The sequence below is a fragment of the Nicotiana tabacum genome, chromosome 1 (assembly GCF_000715075.1).
Source record: "Nicotiana tabacum cultivar K326 chromosome 1, ASM71507v2, whole genome shotgun sequence".
NCBI lineage: Eukaryota > Viridiplantae > Streptophyta > Magnoliopsida > Solanales > Solanaceae > Nicotiana > Nicotiana tabacum.
Window position 1 is genome coordinate 69,280,169 of NC_134080.1, and position 21,127 is coordinate 69,301,295.

The window sequence follows — 21,127 nt, forward strand, 5'->3', positions numbered from 1 at the left end:
TGAATTATGGGGGTTTTAAAAAATCCCACAGTTATCTTCGCCACGAGCCATTTTGCGATGATTTTTTAAAACCTCCATGACAACCGCCACAAAATAAATTTCTAATCTGTGACGGTTTCTAAAGGCAAGTAGTGGCAGTTTATAACCTTCACAATGCTTTAAAAATAATAATTTGTGGGGATTCATAACCTCCGCAATATAATCTCAATTGTTAAAAAAAATTAGTGATAGTAAATACTTCCTATTGTTGAAAATTATTTTTTTTCTATACAAAAATTTAAATACTAAAATTTAATAAATAATTTATATGCTTACATGACGTTAATCAAATTCTAATGAGACGTTTATGAACAAACATTGAAAATCCAAAATCATATCAAACTAAAGTAGTAATACAATAATCCAAACATTGCATAATTTAGTGCGGTTCCACAAAAAATAAATATAATAAAAATTCTAAGTATTTGTTTGGTGATTGGTACTGCATCCATCTAAGGATACTCTACATCCACGAGCGAAGTAGGCGCACTCTCCATGACACTTTGCTGAAACAATGAAAAAAAGAGTATTTTATTAGAAATTGATAAAAAAAATTAGCAATACACAACCCGTTACAAGAAAGAAGTAAACTAGATTGAACACAAATATGAGAAAAACCTTTCGATCAACGTTGGAGATGAGTAGGTCGGAAGGTACAGAAGATCACTATACGAGTAAAACAAATGAAAACAACAAATAAAACGAATTAACAACTATAGTAAAACGAATCTTCTTTGTTATTATCTGTTTTGTACCTTTTGCCTTGTGCAATAAGCTGGTTGGCTAATGATCCCACGCTGTCAGATTAGACGGAGAAGGAACCATTAATTTTTCCCTTTGTAGAGAAGATGATGAAGAGAGGGTGTCAATATATAACTTCCTCCATCTCCTGAAAGAACTCGTGAGTGGAAGAGAGGGAATTTGAGCCCTAAATTAACTTCAGAGAACGTGCATTAAGAAGTTGGGCTCTGAGTAAATTGAGTCTTTTACCTAATTATCACCTAATTGTAAAGTAAATTTGAAGCTGGCATTCTAAATTTGTCTTTTTGCAGCTTACTTTTTCTCTATTTTATTCTTTTTTTACCTTTAAAAAATGAAACATGAGAAAGTAAAACTAAAGTGATAATATTCATGCCTAAACATAGTTAAATATCTGAATCTATATCTATGTTATATTAAAAAGAGGATAGTGAAGCATGGCATTAAGCCAAGTTGCTTATTGAGAAAATGTCACTTGGTACTTTTAAAGAATAATCTAAATAGATTTAGACAAATCTAATCTAATAAGTATTAAGACAAATTAGTTTTGGTCAGATTCAATTAATGGTAAAATATCAATCAAGATTGACACAAATATTTATAGTAAATAGATTTTAAAAGCTTTTCTAAAATAAGGATTCTTATAGTTAGAAACATTACATAAAAAAGTAAAATGATAGTGGAAATTAGTGGTGTTCAAAATCGAACCGAAATCGAAATCCGAACCGAAATCGAAGCTTAATGGCTTATTGTTATTGGGTTAATGGTTTAACGGACGGGGAACGGATTAAATTTATTTTATTAATGACTTATCGGTTTGAGGGTGGATTATTCAATTTTCTTAACGGATAATCCGTTAACCGTTTAAGTATATATATATGACTTCCATCCTAACGATATAGCTACTATCAAGTGTCAAGCATCAAGTATCAATTTCCAATTTCCCATTAACAAGTGTTTGTATTGGTAGCCAAAATACATGCCTTTTCTTTTTTATTTTTCCCGATTAGTGCCTTAGTGGTCATCATTCACCATTGTATTATACTGTTAATTAAGGTAATAATGCATCTCATTAATTCAGTGGATGAAATCAGTAATAATTTCAGTCAAGTCACTAAACATCTAATTGCATAATTATTTTTCTAGAACTCAAAGAATATCATATGCATCTCCAGGAAAATAGGTAAACTTACATAGAAGATATACAAATAGACCGATAAACCGCCTGATAACCGCCCGATAATAGGTAAATCGATACTAATTTGTCTGATATCTTATAGGATGGCTAGAGGATTAATACATTTAAAAATTGATAACTGATAAGCCGAACCGTTAAACGCAAATAACTGCCTGATCCGCCCGATAAGCAGCTCTAGTGGAAATATCATTACATCAATTAGATATAATGTGCTCAAACAAATAAGAAAATATTTTTTTATGATTATTATCTTAATTGGGTGACGGTTATTTTAAGTTTAAAAGTGTCACGACCCCAAAACCAACCCAGTCGTAATGGCAACAATTATGAAACTAGGCCAGCCTACACAATCCCAAAACAAAATCGATATTTCATAATAACGATGTTTCAAGCTATTAATTAATAAACCTTCACAGCATAAGTCTAAATAACAAGTGCGGAAAGAATAAAGGCCCGACATCGGGGTGTCACAAGTCACGAGCATCTACTAAGAGCTGTCTGAATACAACTAAGACTATCACAGTCTGGAAAACACTAATATAGTCTAAGGAAGATAAGAGGGAGAAGAGCAAGGCTGTGAATGCCATGCAGCTACCTTGCCGACTCCGAATATCCGCGACGGATGAAAGATCAGCGCTCGCTATCACGTCCAGCAACTCCTGGATCTGCACACAAGGTGCGGGGAGTAATGTGAGTAGGTCAACTCAGTAAGTACTAAAAGTAAATAAAGACTGAACAGTAAGAAACACATAAATCCACATCATGAAATCACAGTAAGTACAACCTGCCTTCAAAACAGAATATAGTCAAATCATCTCATTTAAAATCCATTTTTCAGTAAAAATCGTTTGAAGATATTTTTACAATAATTTCAACAGAGGTTCAATGAAGTTTAGAGTAAAAGTGATAAAAATTATAAATAGCCCCTCGGGCAAAACATGTATCATAAACCGCTCCTCGGGCATAACATCACTCAAAATTAGCCCCTCGGTCAACCTCACAATCACTCGTAATCAGCCCCTCAAGCACAACATGAATCAAGAACAATCCCTCAGGCAACATCATATCACTCTCTTAGGGTACCCGCGCTCACTGGGGTGTACAGACTCCGGAGGGGCTCCTACAGCCCAAGCGCTATAACAAGCCATCTCATGGCATAATAAATCAGGCCCTTGGACTCTCATATATCACAAATCAGTACAACATGCTGCGGCGCGCAACCCGATCCCAGGATATCCTCACAACACAGGCCGAGGGCCTCACTTAGTCAGAAACCTCTCAAGCCACTCGGGCTATTAATAAAATAGGGTGCTCAGCCCAAAATATCATTTTATGCATCAAAATGGAGTAAATACGACTGAGTTATAAAATCAGTAAAATATAGCATGACTAAGTACATATCTTAAACTAAAACCGTGAGGAAACAGTAGTAAAAAGCCCCTTATAGTCCAACAGCTTGGCACGAGGCCCAAATATGGCATTCATCCCAAAACATAGTAATACTTTCCAAAGCATATAAGTATCAAATAGTTTTCAGTCAAATACGCAACTCAATAGTCACTACAGGACGGACCAAGTCACAATCCCCAACGGTGCACACCCTCACGCTCGTCATCTAGCGTGCCGTCACCTCAAAATAGTGAAACGATGTGAACTCCGGGGCTTCATACCCTCAGGACAAGATTTACGATCATTACTTACCTCAAATCGGACAAAACTCTAACCTGTGATGCCCTTGCCTCTCGACTCGGCCTCCAAATGCTTCGAATTCTGCAAATGATGCCGAAACCTATCAAACCTCACCCGAATGACCTGAAATTTTGCACACACATCACAAATGACATAACAGACCTATTCCAATTTTTAAAATTCCATTCCGACCCCGATATCAAGGTTTTCACTACTAACTGAAAAACGCCAAATTTTTAATTTCTCCAATTCAAGCATAATTCTACCAGGGACCTCCAAATTATATTATGAACATGCTCCTAAGTCCAAAATCACCTAATAAAACTATCCTAACTATCAGAATTCACATCCGAGATCTTCTACACATAAGTCAACATCTGGTGGAATAATATTATAGCAAAAATAAAAAATAAATAGAGAAAATAAAAAATTTAAAAATTCATCATAAAGAAAAAAGAAGGATAAACCTTATTTAAATTTAGTTGAGAATTTTTTTTCCTATTATGCTAAAAGGACCATATTGTAAATACAACTACATAACTCAAGTCTAATAGATAAAATAAAAATAAATTAGAGATAATGTGAGAATATTTATATAGAGAATTAATTTAGAAAATAAAATTCAGTAAAAAATGTACACTATTTATATATACTATTGAAAAATTTAAATAATCTAAGAATTTCGACCTATATAAATACTATTGATAAATTTAAATAATCTGATAATTTTGATCTATAATTTTAAATAAAATAATTTTTTTATATAAATTTAAAAAATATATATATTTGTCTATATTATAGTAGTGCATAATGATATTAAATAAGTGGCAAGTTAATAAAACCAGTATGAAAATGTGATAATACTATATATTAGATAACGTAAAATTAATAAAATTAATTAAAAATTCAATATTAGAAATGGAAGGGAAAGACTATTTAAGCTTAACATTAAATAGTTCTTAAATTATAGATGAGAACACTCAAAGATATGATAGGACGACGAAATTAAAGTGTTACTAGACGAAAAAATTAATAAAAAATATAAAATAAATGTCTAATGCAAGAAATTTTACTTATAAAAATTAAAGTCAAATTTAATAATGAAACTAAAAACGAAAGAAAATTTAATTGAATGTAATACAAAAGATAATTTTGAGAAAACTCAACAGATTTGAAACATAATAATCAAAAAACTTATGTAATAATAATTTAGACTAACTCAAGGATATAATTTAAAATAAAATATGATATTATTTCAATTGTATTTAAAATATTAATGTAAAAAATTATTAAATTTTCATAGTAGGGAAGATAATGTACAAGGAGGAAAATGTAAAAGTTATCTTTTACGAGATTTGGAAAATAGTTTAATGCCTCACTTCTTAATAAATATCTAACAATTATATATATATTTTATCTGAAGATTTATATTTCAAGGTTATTTACACATAATTCAGATAATTCAATCAAATTTGACATGATTTGTGTCTGCGCATCTCATGGTTACTAATACTAGTATAATTTTATTGTACACTATACAGTTAATAAATAAAGAGATCAAGGACCAAACAAAGCATTCAGAAAAACAATAAGTTGAAATACAGAACAAATTCACAGAAAAACTAATTAAAACTATTCATCTAATATTTAAAAATTTTAAAATTCTTATATTAGATAAAATATATAATAGAGTTGCAAATTCCTAAAATTATTTATGCAAATGTGAAACTCCTAAAATTATGAAACTAAAAGAAAACTCATGTGCAAATTTTTGCAATTTTCTATTTCCTTTCAAAAGTGAAATTATCTAAAACCAAATGAAAATAAAATATTATTCTTATGATTTAGGAGTATTCAATTTATGCCATCAATACATGACTATGATGATCGTGGGGGCAAAAATTAGATATCTACAATTGCTAAATGTAAATATGTCTTTGTAAATCAAAATTTCCACTTATGCTGAGGGTTTATAAAATGAAAAAGTATTTGCAGGACATTTCAAACCTGATATCTGTTGAAAAGATGTAACTCACGCTATAAATTAATAAGTACAAATATTTTTATTATATATAAGTATAAGATGAATGTAATAAAATTGTGGGAGTTAATAGCCGCCACAAATTGTACAAATTGTACAAATTGTGGCAGTTTTGCAAACCTTCACAATAAAACCGCCACAAAATAAATTATTTTGTGTGGGTTGAGAAAAACATCAGAAAATGAATTAATAGTGAGTTTTTATAACCGTCACAAATAAACCGTCACAATTTAACATATTTTTTGTAGTGATTATGTAATACTAGTATTTATGTATTTTTAAAATGGTACACTCTTTGATATAGGGTACCCAGCAAAGTGTCCAATACTTTAAAAGTATAACAACAATTGTTTAATACACTGGCTGATTACTTATTTAGGAAAAATATTCATAAAAGAAATTCCCATTTACATTGTCTTTCTAAAATCGTTGACCAATGGCTAGATTTTGAAATGTAATCGAGAAGATGCTTATGGTCTAAAGTTCAATTTTTAGCTTCCTCATCACCTTATTTCTCCTATATTCGAGCACTTCTAACTGAGATTCACCTGTATTAGGCGGGACCTCTTTCTTTTCTTTTGCTTCAATTAGCAATAAAGTACTACAGAGCAATAATAAGCCCATTTTACCATATTGTATAATAAACTAGCTGGCATGTATGCAACACCATGTTCACCTATGTTCAATTATTTTAGAAAGATTAAGAATATTACACAATCTAGTAAATCTTTCAATTTCTTTTTTTGGTTTTCCTTGAATACCCTTATTAGAGAAACGTAAATAAATCAAATAAGAAGGGCAATTAATTATTTGTCCTTGGGGTTCATGAGCTGGAAACACCTAACGGACTTACTGTAAAAGGAAAAGATGGTGGGAAGGTTTCACGATATGTATTTACTTCTTTTTCCTAAATGGAAATACCATCAAAGATGTAATAACATAGCAAGTTTGCATGCACAAAGCAGTGAAGTCATTTGCATAATTTCGAACTACTTTGTCATAAATGCGTTACAAGAATTTATGGCTAGTTGATAGCACCCAACTACACCTCTCTCAGTTGGGTGCCCACATTAATGCTCTCTTCACCTAATTCCTTTCCCATCCTTACATTCCAAAATAAATAAATACTCCCAAGACTTTCACCTCCTTTCATTATCTTGTATGTAAAAGAGACATTATCCCTATATTTCTACGTACACAGTTTCATCGGAAGAAAAAAATCAACGACAATAATTACGTCTCAGTCTCAAAATATGGCTAGAGAAGAACATCTTCTATCAACGGAGATTGTGAACCGTGGGATATCAGATGGGGGATCTCAAACGTTCTCCGTTAGGGTACGGAGGCGTTTGCCGGATTTCTTGCAGTCAGTAAACCTAAAATATGTGAAATTAGGGTATCATTACTTGATAAACCATGGAATATATTTGGCTACAGTGCCAGTGTTGGTGTTGGTTTTCAGTGCTGAAGTGGGCAGCCTTAGTAGAGAGGAGCTGTGGAGGAAAGTTTGGGATAACGCAGCTTGTTATGACTTGGCTACAGTCTTGTCATTTGTAGCACTTTTTGTGTTCACTCTCTCTCTTTACATCATGTCTAAGCCAAGACCTATTTACCTTCTTGATTTTGCATGTTACAAACCAAGTGATGATCTTAAGGTAATTTTTGTTACTCATTATTAATGCATGTGGCCTTCTTGTTCAAAATAATCCATCACTTTTTGTAGTTAGATCATTAGTTAACAATTTCTATGTGAATCATGAAATAAAAACATATACGACTAGTTGACTTTTTATAAAAGAAGCTAGATATTTGAAAACTAGTAATATATGAAAGGTAAAATTGTAATTATCTTATTACAATATTTTCTCCAAATTTTTAAGCTCTATTTTCGTGTTCGTAAAACGTAGGAAGCTAGCTGACTCTCTTTTTTCCCTCCTCTATATCGAAAAAAAAAAAAGCAGCAGGAGAAAAAATCTACTTTGAATAGGAGCTCGTGCCAGCAGATTATCTTTTATTTTTTATCATTTATTATTTATTTTAATTTCTAGAATGAAAACTATATGGAACAAATTGCACTAAATTGAGGTAGAAAAAGAGACGAATTCGGAGATTGCCAATTTTAAAATTAGATCCCTGTATTTTGTTCTATAGAAATTTGAAACTAAACTTATATGCTCGAGCGTTTAAGTTTTATGCTCTATATGTTATTTCTGCACCATCAAATTAAGTTATTTCCAAACATGATTCGATACCTCTAAAATAAAGTAAGAAATATGTTATGACAAATTAAATTTCACTGATAATGTAAAACTTCGTACGCACTGTAGTGTGTATAACTTAATTAACCTTATTCTTATTGCATGGCATGCCAATATGGGCAGGTAACAAAGGAACAGTTCATTGAGCTAGCAAGAAAATCCGGCAAATTCGACGAACCAAGTCTCGAATTTCAGAAAAGAATCTTAGAATCCTCTGGAATTGGCGACGAAACTTACGTCCCAAAAGTCATTGGATCGTCGGAAAACACCGCCACCATGAAAGAAGGCCGAGCCGAGGCATCAATGGTTATGTTCGGCGCACTCAACGAACTGTTCGAAAAGACGAAGATTCGACCAAAGGACGTTGGAATATTAGTGGTGAACTGTAGCATTTTCAACCCAACACCTTCACTTTCAGCAATGATAATAAATCACTACAAAATGAGAGGAAATATACTTAGTTTTAATTTAGGAGGAATGGGTTGCAGTGCTGGGATTATAGCATTGGATTTGGCACGTGACATGTTACAAGCTAACCCGAATAGTTATGCAGTGGTGGTTAGTGCTGAAATGGTTGGATTTAATTGGTATCCAGGTAAAGAAAGGTCTATGCTTATACCTAATTGCTTTTTTCGGATGGGTTGCTCCGCCCTTCTCCTCTCTAATCGCCGCCGTGACTACCGCCGTGCTAAGTACAGCCTCGAGCACATCGTCAGGACACACAAAGCTTCCAATGATCGGGCATTCAGGTAAGTTTTTCTTTACGTACAATTTAAAATACAGTTTTAAGCACGAATTTTTTTTTATTGGTTAATTGTGTGACTATTTCATTTAAAAATTTAAGTAGTTAGGCAAATCATATATTTATTTGGTTAGTATATCTTCAACACGCCTGCTCGCATGCATGCTCACTTGATCCATTTTCACATGTATTTTTTTGTTGTTATAGCTAGTTAGCCTCGGTAAGATTTGAAACTAAGATCCCTGCCAGCTCTAGTACTATGTTGAATTATATGACCAATTCATTTCAAAATTTCAGTTTTTAAAGGAAGCTCAAAAATATATATATTTGTCAAAACATAATTGTTGCTATCAGAAATTGTGCTGGTATAGCGAGCTTGCATTTAATGTTAGCTAGCTAGGTGATACATATATATCGGTACTTGAAGAGGGGGTATAGTTTAATTTCAAACTATACGGTTGAGCCATTTATTAGAACCAGATAATGTCCCAGCTGTCTAATAAATGGCTTTCTGGGACCAACATACCATTTATCTTCACATTTCTGTTCTTAAAAATTTCGTCGATATTTTAATGTAAAAGGCTGTTCATAAAAGATTAATTTAATAGTCGTTGACTTAAATGGGACTAGCAGTTAAGCTAACCAAATTAAACAATGCATTAACTTTTTTTTGGGGGGGGGAGGGGGGGGGGGACAGAGCATGGACCTGCATTTGCCTCCTTTTCATTAGGTTGATCTACTCTTTGGGAAATAAGTGAACAAGAGGTATCTTTAAAGACTAAGAAAATACAATAATATTTATCTTACTTGTGTCAGCTGATTCCCATAAAATTATGCTTAATATAAACTAGCTCTTCTCTCATAAACAATTAATTTGAAAATATAGTACACAATAATTAATCTGGATGTCATAATAATTACTATGTCTATATCACATGCATGGTTTTTTCTGGAGATACAAATGAGACTATCGTTAACTTTAGAAACATTTGACCCTATGTTGCTCCTTAAAAAGGCCAAACGAAAATTATATTATGCACAGCAAAAATAATTTTCTTTTTTGAATATATATAAAAACTATTAAGTTCTCTTGACATATGAAAATATTCTAGTAAAGTGACATAAATGATTTAAGCATTACTTTAAAGTCACAACTTAAATATCTGATTATTTTTAGATAGTGGCATAAATGATTTAGCATATAACCCATAAAATTAGTTATTACGCGTGCTTTTACTGCTTCATCCTTGGTGCCTTTGGGTGTTCATCTAGTAACCTATCATCCTAGCTAATCGATGGTACCTCTCACATTAAACAGTGTAAAAACAAAAGTTCATTTAGCAAAACATAATTGCTAAACGTAGGGTTGGAGCTATATATGAGGTTGAATTGAATTTCCTCCGTCAGAAAATTATGTACTGTTAGAACAAAAATAAATATCTTTGCATATACATAATTTGCTGAACTTTCTTAATTAACATATCAGAATATTTTAGTGTAGTAGCAAAAATAGTTAAAATTGCTCGTGTCACAGGTTCACATTAGGTGTAGTAGTTCCTAGTTATATATGCCACTGGCTAATGTAAGTGAATTTAATACATTCCTCAGGTGCATCTACCAAGAAGAAGATAGCCAACGTTACAAGGGACTAAGGATCAGCAAAGATTTAGTAGAAGTTGGAGGAGATGCTCTGAAAACCAACATTACCACATTAGGCCCTTTGGTTCTACCTTTATCAGAACAACTCTTCTTCTTTGGAAACCTAGTCTGGAGACACTTATTTGGCAATAAAAATAATAATAATAATAATAATAATGCCAAAGGCAATTCCACTTCCCAACTGGCCAATAAGCCCTATATTCCAGACTACAAACTCGCCTTCGAGCACTTTTGTTTTTATGCAGCCAGCAAAACTGTCCTTGATGAGCTTCAAAGGAACTTAGAGCTGAGTGAGAATAATATGGAAGCTTCTCGGGCCACACTGCACCGATTTGGTAATACTGAATTGTGCGACTATATCTTATCTAAAAGCTTAAACGACTGTTATAAAAAAGAACGTTTCTAATTACCTAATTATATTATGTCTTCGACAGGTAACACGTCTAGTAGCAGCATTTGGTATGAGTTGGCTTATTTGGAGGCTAAGGAGAAAATTACGAGAGGTGATCGTGTGTGGCAAATTGCTTTTGGTTCAGGTTTTAAGTGTAACAGTGCTGTTTGGAAAGCCATTCGCCGTGTTAAAAAGCCTTCAACAAATCCTTGGATTGATTGCGTTGATATGTACCCTCAGTCTCTCACACAATAAGTGTGGATTTTCATGAAAGATTTGGAGTAACAAGATGGAGATCTTGAATGAATGACTATATAAATGTATAGTCAAGAATATATTGGTTACGTTATTATAATTAAGTTGATTTTGTGGAAAGGATTAACAAACATATATATAGGTTCTTTCCAATATAAATTTTGGCCTTGGCCTTTAGATATGATGTTCACCTTAATCTTCAAGAATTGATCTTTACATCATTATATATAAGTAATGGTCATGCAAATATAGAGAGCATATCTTTGTTATTGTCGACAATTTGTGTAATAAATGTATTATGACATTATACATTGCTGATCGATAAACAAATATTTTATGTATTATTCTTGTTTGTATTTCTTTGTTTATCTCTTTTCTTTCTTCTCATTTTGTATTTGTTGAGACATAAGTAAGAAAAGGTGTGAGCTTTATTTTGTCATATCACTTTTCTCTCTCTCTCTCCATATATATATATATATATATATATATATATATATATATATCCAGTCTCCGTTGCCCTGTAAAATCCTAAATTATGGTTCCCTTACAGAAAAAATAACGGTCCAAATTATCAGCCGCAATCCAGCTACATATGCAATAAAATAACAAATTACATCTTTGATTACCTATACTCAACAAAGTTTTCCACATACAGCTAGCTAGCACCACATGCATAGCTTGATTATTCCCCCTTTTTCCTTCTAATTTCCCGAAGTATAAGTTCAATTGTTGTTTCAAAACTCACAATCAGTACTACAACTCTTAATTTGAAACAAAAGAAAAAGGAGGAAAACCCAGAAATAGCCAATCAGAATCTCATCATTATTTTTTCTTTTTTTACATTTCTTCAATCTTTGGCCAAAAAAATATTAAAAAATTATTCTACCAAATTTCGCCCTTTTTAGAAGTGCATGGAAATTAAAAAAAAGCTTGAAACTGAAAAGGCAAATATACTAGCACTACGCAATACTGCAATAGCAGGTAGTATTTTGCCGATAAAAAGTTTATATATAAAATCTCCTTAAGCTCAACAGCTTATATTTAATTATTCACAATCTGTGGAACATGTGATAAAGAAGACAAAATGGCCTGGAAATTTGTGTAATAGTGCTCTTAGAGATGTTGAAGATTCGGTCTTTATTAGGAGTACTATACAACAACAACAACAACCCAGTATAATCCCACTTAGTGGGATCTGAGGAGGGTAGTGTGTACGGAGACCTTACCCCTACCCTGAAGTAGAGATGCTGTTTCCAAATAGACCCCCGGCATCCTTCCCTCCAAAAACTTCTCACCTTGCTCTTGGGGAGACTCGAACTCACAACCTCTTGATTGGAAGTGAAGGTTGCTTACCATCAGAGCAACCCCACTTGTCTAGGAGTACTATAGTTTAGAGGAAATTCAAGAATCTACTATTGGTTGTTCATGATGTTGTTCTTTTACCATCATTTGAGATTGAAGCTGCAAGAAAGCTTAAGAATTGCCCTAGAAAATGTAGTTTATGCATTAATAATATTCTCAAGCTAAATTTCACCCTTCCAACGTTTATATACTTTGTTAGTCACGTAACTACATGCAACGATATTTTTTGTTAGTTACTCCCTCCGGTTCAAAATATGTGATTTTTTGGTTGTTTTCACACATATTAAGAAATTCACCTTTTAACATTAATTACCAATGAAATTGACCATATTAACCTTTACTATCTCTTCACATAAATACTCCAACATTAATTACTCCAAGGGCAATGTAGGAAATTCATTCTTGAAATATGGAAAAATCATTTATTTTGGACCACAAAAAATCACTTATTTTGGACCGGAGGGAGTATATATTAAAGCTTTTATTTGGAAAAAAAAATCTAGAAAGACGCACATTACGTTGAGTCACGGTGGCTAGCGTCACCTGTGGGTTCATGTGTATATAATAGACGTTGGTTCAATTTTTACTATCCCCTTTCCCTTCTTCTCGAATCCCCAATATAACCAAACATTTGGAAAAAATAAAAATTAAAACAGGCAATTAATTCAAACACCCTTGAAGATAATCTCATTAGTGTGCAAGAGGTCTATTGCACAACGTGAGAGAATTTTTTGAACTTCTTGGTACAACGTTTTCCTTGTATGGAATAATTTAAAAATTAAAAAGCAACTTGCCCCATCTCCAAATGTTTTAAATTGGTAATAGTGAAATGCATATTCCTAAGATTAACCTCAGTAACCAATTAAATTGATGTAGAAACATTTATTTGTGATTCAAGGATAAAAGAAGTTCAGAAAAAGTGGTGACCCTTTTCTTATGAAACTTGGAAGCTTTCTCTTCAATAATTTTGCCCCAGAAATTCTAAAATATTCTTGTGAAGATATATCACAACCAAATAGGGTACAAAATTTTTCTAGCTATAAAATCTACAATGATGAGAACCATTAAATATCAGATCTCTCATAATTGATGGAAAAGGAAAACTGGGAGACAACGTATACTAATTTCTCCCTCATCTATTATTTTTCTCTAGAGACTGCGATTTGTAGCAAACGCCTTTATTACTAATTAAAAAAACAAAGAAAAGGAAAACTTTAAAATCCTCCTTTCCCAAAGGAAAAAGGAAAAAAGCAGCAATTTGGGGCTTCAATGTAAAAGCCAAAGATTTGATTATGACAAAAACCAATCAATCTTCTTCTTTTAAGCTAACCACTCTGCATCCATTCCTTCAATTTCTTCAATGTCCATACTGTAACACAATAATTTAAAATAAGAATATATATTGAGAGGGTAGTAGTTTAGTGACATAATGAAAAACGAATATTCAGTAGATAAATTATAATATACTTGAAAAAGAAAAAGAACAGTTAACATAAAGGTCAAAGATTTGATGATGATGATGATGATATAAGTAAACAATAAATAAATAAAAACAACATCAACTTCCTTCTTTTAGTTGGAGTATTAAATAAAAATGCAATTTGGCTGCATGATTACTAACCGAAAATTCACAAGAGATAATTACAAATTCAATATTTTCCCACTGACACAACCAAACCAAAAAAGAAAAAGCAAAAAGAAACCAAAAATAAAGGTGGGACCAATGGGTTGTCACTTTCATTTCTTCCACCGCTTGACGTGTCAATACTAGCAAAGACCCATGCTTCTGTGTACTAATACTAACAAAACATGATGTTACTGGTGTTGCTTAACCACGCATCAGTTTTTGACAGGATATTTATTATCTTTTCAAGCCAATTAGAACAACTTGTTTATAAATCTACTGATTATTGTTCTGAGCAAAAAGATTTAAGTATTATGGGATAAATCTGGAGGCTTTGGGTTAAAATTTAACAAAATCTGATGTAAGAAAATGACTGGGCAACTCCAAAAATACTTGTAAGCTTCTGCTCTATGTGCAGAACATTAGCTGTATGCCTGTACCCCAATAATTAAAGGGCAGATCCAATGCACGAAGTATCATGTATTCGTGTAGAATCCGGGAAGGGTCGCACCCCGAAAGATATATTATATGTAATTTACCTTGATGTTTGCATCAGTGGCTAATTTCACGGCTCAAACTCATGACATATAGGTCATACAGAGTATAATTAAGCACAATAATTACTCACTCCGTTTTAAAAAAATTGGCACAATTCGGTAAGGGTCAAAGTGCTTCACTTTGACTGTGAATTTGGACATAAATTCTTCAAATTTTTAAAAATAAATTTATATTTTTGCAAAACCATATAAAAAGTATTATAAGTCATAATAATTCATAATTCAAAATATTTATAAAATATTTAAGAAATACAGGGTCAAAGAATAACCTCGTAGACTTCTCAAATAGTAATGGTGCCAAACTAATTTACTCGCTTCCGATGTTTGCTTCAAACTAATGTACTTTAGTATGATTAAGCAATATTTGAGGTGAAAATACATATTAACACATTGTAATTAGGTTATTAAAGAGTGTGCGGAAGATGCATGTTAAGATATTATTGGTGATGTAAACACCTAATACAAATAATATTTTTTTTTACTCAATATTACTTTGTATTTCGGCGGAAGGTTGTTTCCACGCAAAAGATGGTAAAAAGATGAATAAAAAATAAACAAAGAGCATTCCGAGGTTGTACAGTAACAGGACCTAGGAACAAAAAACATTTCCTATGATTTAATTTTACTCGGTAAAAAGAGATAATAATATTAAAACAAAAAGATCAATGAAAAGAGTAAGAAATTATTACCATGGTAAGGTAGGATCAGAATAGGTTTCATCAACCTGTTGTTGCAAGCAGCTTTCATTTGGATTCAACCAGGCTGGGAATTCCATAACTTCATCAAATGGATAACACCCATAATCCTCACCAACATTACTCTCATGATCAGGGTCAATTTCCATGGTTTTCAAGAACTTGTACCACCAAGCTGAAGTTGCCAAATTGAGTGTGTCATTCCACTCCATCTCATGTTGCTCCCCTATTGATCTGATCTCTGCCATTTCTTGGTCATCCATTGATGGATGCAACCCTGAATCTTCACAATTCACCATTTGAGATATAGTAGGAGCCCCTTCTTGAGATAATCCCATATAATGAAATTCATCTGAAGAAGATGAAGGGGATGATGATGAGTAGATTGAGGTGTTGTTATTGCTGCTACAATAAGGGGTTGCATCTAAATTATTAAAGTCATGGAAATTGAGATTCAAGCCTAATGTTTGGTTAGGAAGTGGAAAATTGAGGTGGTCTTGTAAAGGTAATTGGGAACCAAAGGATGAAACATGGCAAGAATAAGGATATTGTGGAAGGCAGTTAGGGAAGGTTGAATTGGAGAAATTCTCCATATTGTAACTTGGTAAGTTATTGTTTATAGTGTTGGAAGCATAAATCCTCGGATTTCTCCGGGATTTTAGCTTCCCTTGTTCTTCTCCTGAAGATTCTTGAGGCCAAGACTGTAATGACTGTGGCCCCGTCTGAGATTGTTGTTGTTGTTGTTGTTTCATAGCGGCTCTATGAAACTTAAGGGCAGTGACAATCTCTCGCCGAGCCTCGGCCATATTTAGAAGCCTTTCTTGATAAGGCCTACTAGTGTGGAGTCTCCTCCTCACTTGTTTCTTTTTAAGCTGCGGTGGTTGTGGTGGTGGTGGTGGCTGTGACGATAGTTGATGTGTATCGCTAAACAAACTATCATCATTTTTTGTTGAATTGTCTAGTGAATCATCATTGTCTTTGGGATTTAAAGGATCTTTGGTACGTGAAGAAGTTAATTGTTTGACTAGGTTTCTAATATAGGCACCAGAGAGATGAGGCTCTTGTTTTAGTTTATCAACCTTTTCTACTTCCATTATTCCTGCTGAGTTTCCTTTCTTTGGTGAAGATCTTCCCCTCATGTTTTACTCAATGGATTTGGGACAGGATTTTTGTTCTTTTTTAGAAGGAATGGAGAGGTCAAAATGGCAAGAAGGGTCGGTCTAAAGAAACATGTCATTCACTTTCTGAGAACCAAAGTACACTATGCAGAGGAGAGGCAGAGGTTAGGAGGGTCTCTTGGGTTCTTATAAATAGCTGGAGACAGTTTAGGGTTTTTAAATTCTTTTGGAATTTTCTCAGTTTTGCAAATACATACCTATTTTCCCCCCATTTTTCTATTAACTTTTGTTACTTGTCTTAGATGGGTAGTTAGGAAGAGTAACGTAACAGATTTTACTCTACAAAAAGACAGTTACAAGTGTAAGCACTTCTCTCCTTTTTAAATATAATAATCAAGTTAGAGAGGTATGAGACATAATGTTCAATCATAATTGGAGGATCAACTATAACAACATCAAGCATATAAAAAGACTGACCTATAAATAAGTTAATTTGAGCTTTGAGCAAATAGATATGAGTCGAGCTAATCTCATGAACTTGCTATAGTAAATAGCCGAGTCAGGGATTTATGCAAGGAAATTTATTAAAGTGTTAGAAAGTTACATTTAAAATTCGAACCTATGATCAAAAGCAACTTTTGATCCTCTTTGCACATCAGGAAAATCTCTTATGTCAAAGGGGGTCAATAGATTATATATAATAAAAAATTTGTTACACAGTATAATCTTTCAACGAAGGGGATTCAATTGAGCTCTCGTGCCTCTACATAACTCCATCATTGGTCTTAGTAACAAGCAAAATTGAGTCCAAGCGGAACCAAACAAAGCTTTGGCAGTACTAAAACAAGTCCAATCGAGCTTGTGTAGATGATAGAACCAAGTTGAGACCGAGCCAATTCTTTAATGTTTATTTCATATATGCAACTAGGCCTTTAAAATAAACAAATGCACGATGAATTGAATGATTAAGAAAAAGTATAAAGATACTTTAAATTGATAATTAAATGCAACTGTGATTGAATTATGTGAATTATTAGTTTAAGTTAGAATCTAGAATCTATATTGTGAACCCATCGGTCCTTTTTTCTTTTTTGGATAACTCAGTCTCATTCCATAACTAACATACAAAAAGATTCTTAAACTTATTTATGAATGCCGCTTCGACATCACCTGGTAGAAATTAATCCTTAAACTAAATGGTGTTAAAAGTTATATACAAATTGACTGAATGGCTCAACCACATCTATTCAAGTAGTCCTAGTCAAGTTTGAACACCTTGGTTCTAAAGCTTAATAGTCCAAAAAGAGAGGTCAAACTAGAAAACAAAACATTTCATTCAAATTAAACAATTTGACTGTCCGTTATACAAGGCAGATCAAGATTAGAGAAAATCCAAAGTGTGAAATAATGGACTTTCACAAGATTCATGGACATTGATGACTTCGGTGCTGTAACTAAGTCTATGGCATATGTTCATGTGATCTTTTTGGTTAGGTTAGGCAGTCCCATTATATATGGAGTCTTCAAACAATAAAACAACTAAAGAAATTCAAAACATTGGAAGAAAAATAGAAAAGGTAGTCCACTGGCCTGCATAATTAAGGCCTGCAAGGAAGACCTTCAATGCTCAAGAACGGCAATTCACAGCTGGTTTTATCACATATCTTATTACTTAACGACCGTCCACGAGATGTCACTAATATAAGATCGAGGAAAACAGAGTGGACCTACAAATATAGATGTACTAAACCCCAATTATGTGGCTAATTAAGTCATTCGGTTTCATGCACAGAAGGGCAAGGATAACTTCATAACATGGCCCTGACCCTTCTCAGGTCATCAATTTCAGAGATCAACCGCTACTGTTGTCATCAGATATATATAACCAGAAAAATTATCCTAGAAAGTATTGTAAGCATCAATGACTTTACTTTTGCTATTTTGGTGCGATACATAAAGATAGTACACATACAACAACAACCCAGTATAATCCCATTAGTGGGGTCTGGGGAGGGTAGTGTGTACGCAGACCTTACCCCTACCCTGGAGTAGAGAGGCTGTTTCCAAATAGACCCTCGGCATCTTTTCCTCCAAGAACTTACTAACTTGCTCTTGAGGTGACTCACAACCTCTTGGTTGAAAGTGGGAGTTGCTTACCATCAGAGCAACCTCTCTTATCAATAGTGGAGGAAAAGATGAAAAGTTGAAAGTTGAAAAATAGTACACATAGAATCAAAAATAAAATAGTTGAAAAGTTGAGATAGAAAAGTGTTGTCAAGGTATTATGTATAGAAGGATACTTGAAAATGTTATATGAGAGTGAATGTTGAGATGTTAAAGTTCATTATATCCACAAGATGTTTGTCGCAAATTTGTGGATATTAAGATGTATTAGCAATTGTACAAGATTAAAATAATCACATTTGGCAAAAGTTGCAAGTAGCATACAATAAGGATAAAGTGTGAAGAGTTCACTTGAGATGGTTTAAACATGTCCTACGTTACCCTGCACACACATTGATCCATAGATGTGAAAGTGTTAAAACAGAGACGAGGTAGACCTACAATGAAATGGAAAAAGGTTGTCTGGAAAGTCCTACAATCATCTCGAATCTATGCACACAAACAACAACAAATTTAGTATAATCCCACATATAGGGTATGGAGAGGATAGTGTGTACGCAGACCTTACCCCTATCTTGAAGGTAGAAAGGTAATTTCCGATAGACGCTCAGATCAAAAAAAGATGAAAAGAAAGCAGTAACATCAAACAGTAAATCAATAAGATAATAAGAAAACAAGGCGAAAAGAATAGCATGTAGTAACCCTTAATTCTCTTCCTCCACGCCTTCCTATCAAGAGTTGTGTCATCGGTAAGCTGAAGCAATGTCATATCCTACCTAATCACCTCTCCCTAATACTTATTAGGCTTGCCTCTACCTCTCTTTAGACCCACCAATGCCAACATCTCACACCTCCTTATTGGGGCATCTGCGCTTCTCCTTTTTACATGCTCAAACTATCTAAATCTCGCTTCCCGCATCTTATCCTCCACCGAAATCACTCTTAGCCTGACCCAAATATTTTCATTCCTAATCTTATCAATTCTGATATGCCCGTACATCTATCTCAACATCCTCAATTCTGCTACTTTCATCGTCTGGACATAAGAGTTCTTGATTGGCTAACGCTCTGTCACATACAGCTTAGTCGGTCTAAGAACCATTCTACAAAACTTGTCTTTAAGTTTAGGTGGCACATTCCTATTTCATATAACACCGGATGCAAGCCTCCATTTCACCCACCCTGTTGTAGTTAACATGTGACATCCTCGTCAACCTCCCTATTTCCTTGAAACAAAATGATCTATATAGGTGAAACCAATTAGTTGATAATATATTTTAGTAATGTTAGTATATTTACTTTAGATCTTATTTTTTCTATGAGTGTTTTAGTCGTGTATGAAATTTACTTTAGATCTTATTTTTTCTAAGTTGTTCTTGTTGAAGACTTTGCTATTCGTTCTGCCTTTCAATTGATTGAACAAGAGGGCATTTTAGGCAAAAAACTTCTGATGGTTTTCAAGCAATTTGTCTGCAGGCTAGTAAGTTGGTACCATAGGACCAGGATCAAAAATGTCAGCAAAAGGCTACAGAAACTGACAGGAGAATCTCCATACTCTTGTAACCTCATTACTTTTGCATAAACAATTGTATGTAAGCATAATGAAATGCAAATAATATTTGTGTAATAAAATCCAATAATTTATGTTCAAATTGTTGACATGACTAGTGTCTGTTCTTAAAACAGAGAACTTGGACCTTTAGGAAAGGCAATTCACACACAGCCTGTTAAAGACAGAAATGCTCCATACCTCTCCCTTCCTTTTCTTTCTGTTTTCTTTCCTATATTACTGCTTTTTCTCCCAAACAGTTCCTATTTAATTTCTAATGCCTACTTGGACCTGCCAATGGCATGGCTTCTGAGTCTTTTAGAAGATTTGAGTAACAGCAATAACAGTAAAACGGGATTAGCTTATAACCAACCGTAGATTGATTATATGATTAATTACAGAAACAGAGTGGTCTTAAGTAAAGAAGAGTTAGATTGACAACCTTTTTTTTTTTTTTAATTCGGGGTATCAAAATGCATTTAGATTGACAACCTTGGAAACTAAGATTTAAATTAGGGCAGAAGCAACAGTAGGTGAATCCAAACCGTCTATAAAGTTACTTGATACTTGTATAAGTAGGGGAGTCTTGGCGTAACTAGTAAAGTTGTTGTCATGTGACAAGGAGGTCATGTTTTCCAGCCGTGAAAACAGCCTCTTGCAGAAATGCAGGATAAGGCTGCGTACAATAGACCCTTGTCCGGCCCTTCCCTGAAAGTGGCGGATTCCACGGCTTGAATCCGTGACCTAAAGTTTCTCTAAGCTCCCTTTGTCATAAAAAAAAAAAAATTATATCAACTAATGTCTATCTAGTTTAAAACCTCACTGCACAAAGTAATTTCAGTCAACTATAAGCTTTAAATTAATCAAAAGTTAAAAGGGTCAATTAATAATAAGTTCAATCAACTATTTGGAGTTGCACCCGACACCTACTGTGTTTTCACGAGTATGACACTGTAGTGTACGTAGGAAGCAAATGCAGTAATCTTTCCCAAAAACATAGGATTTCTTTTTAAAAATATGAAATCAATAGGGAACTCTATTATATACAATATTGGGACAAGTAAATT

General features: G+C 33.4%; 2 protein-coding genes and 1 long non-coding RNA gene across 3 annotated transcripts; 1 reads left to right on the top strand and 2 right to left on the bottom strand.

Annotated features, from left to right (window-relative positions):
* Positions 1–357: 357 nt before the first annotated feature.
* On the bottom strand, positions 358–971 carry LOC107811178 (uncharacterized). Its single transcript, XR_001653843.2, has 2 exons — positions 795–971; positions 358–545 (listed from the first exon to the last, which is right to left on the bottom strand). It is a non-coding gene; the product is annotated as an uncharacterized LOC107811178 (long non-coding RNA).
* Positions 972–6,826: 5,855 nt separating this feature from the next.
* LOC107811181 (3-ketoacyl-CoA synthase 10-like) lies at positions 6,827–11,375 on the top strand. Its single transcript, XM_016636064.2, has 4 exons — positions 6,827–7,381; positions 8,108–8,733; positions 10,335–10,720; positions 10,820–11,375. Exons 1-4 carry the CDS (start codon positions 6,980–6,982, stop codon positions 11,029–11,031), a joined length of 1,626 nt encoding a protein of 541 aa, XP_016491550.1. The 5' UTR covers positions 6,827–6,979; the 3' UTR covers positions 11,032–11,375.
* Positions 11,376–13,302: 1,927 nt separating this feature from the next.
* On the bottom strand, positions 13,303–20,824 carry LOC107811179 (protein AAL-toxin resistant 7). The gene is made up of 2 exons (XM_016636063.2): positions 15,264–20,824; positions 13,303–13,762 (listed from the first exon to the last, which is right to left on the bottom strand). The coding sequence occupies exons 1-2, from the start codon at positions 16,406–16,408 to the stop codon at positions 13,714–13,716; spliced, it is 1,194 nt and encodes a 397-aa protein (XP_016491549.1). The 5' UTR covers positions 16,409–20,824; the 3' UTR covers positions 13,303–13,713.
* Between the last annotated feature and the right edge of the window lie 303 nt (positions 20,825–21,127).

Bases quoted from the DNA above. Each gene is read 5' to 3' on its own strand.
- LOC107811179 (XM_016636063.2), bottom strand. From the start codon at position 16,408: ATGAGGGGAAGATCTTCACCAAAGAAAGGAAACTCAGCAGGAATAATG. The intron at 13,763-15,263 runs GTAATAATTTCT...ATTGTGTTACAG, and splicing joins TCTGATCCTACCTTACCATG to TATGGACATTGAAGAAATTG.
- LOC107811181 (XM_016636064.2), top strand. From the start codon at position 6,980: ATGGCTAGAGAAGAACATCTTCTATCAACGGAGATTGTGAACCGTGGG. The intron at 7,382-8,107 runs GTAATTTTTGTT...CAATATGGGCAG, and splicing joins AACCAAGTGATGATCTTAAG to GTAACAAAGGAACAGTTCAT. The intron at 8,734-10,334 runs GTAAGTTTTTCT...TACATTCCTCAG, and splicing joins TCCAATGATCGGGCATTCAG to GTGCATCTACCAAGAAGAAG.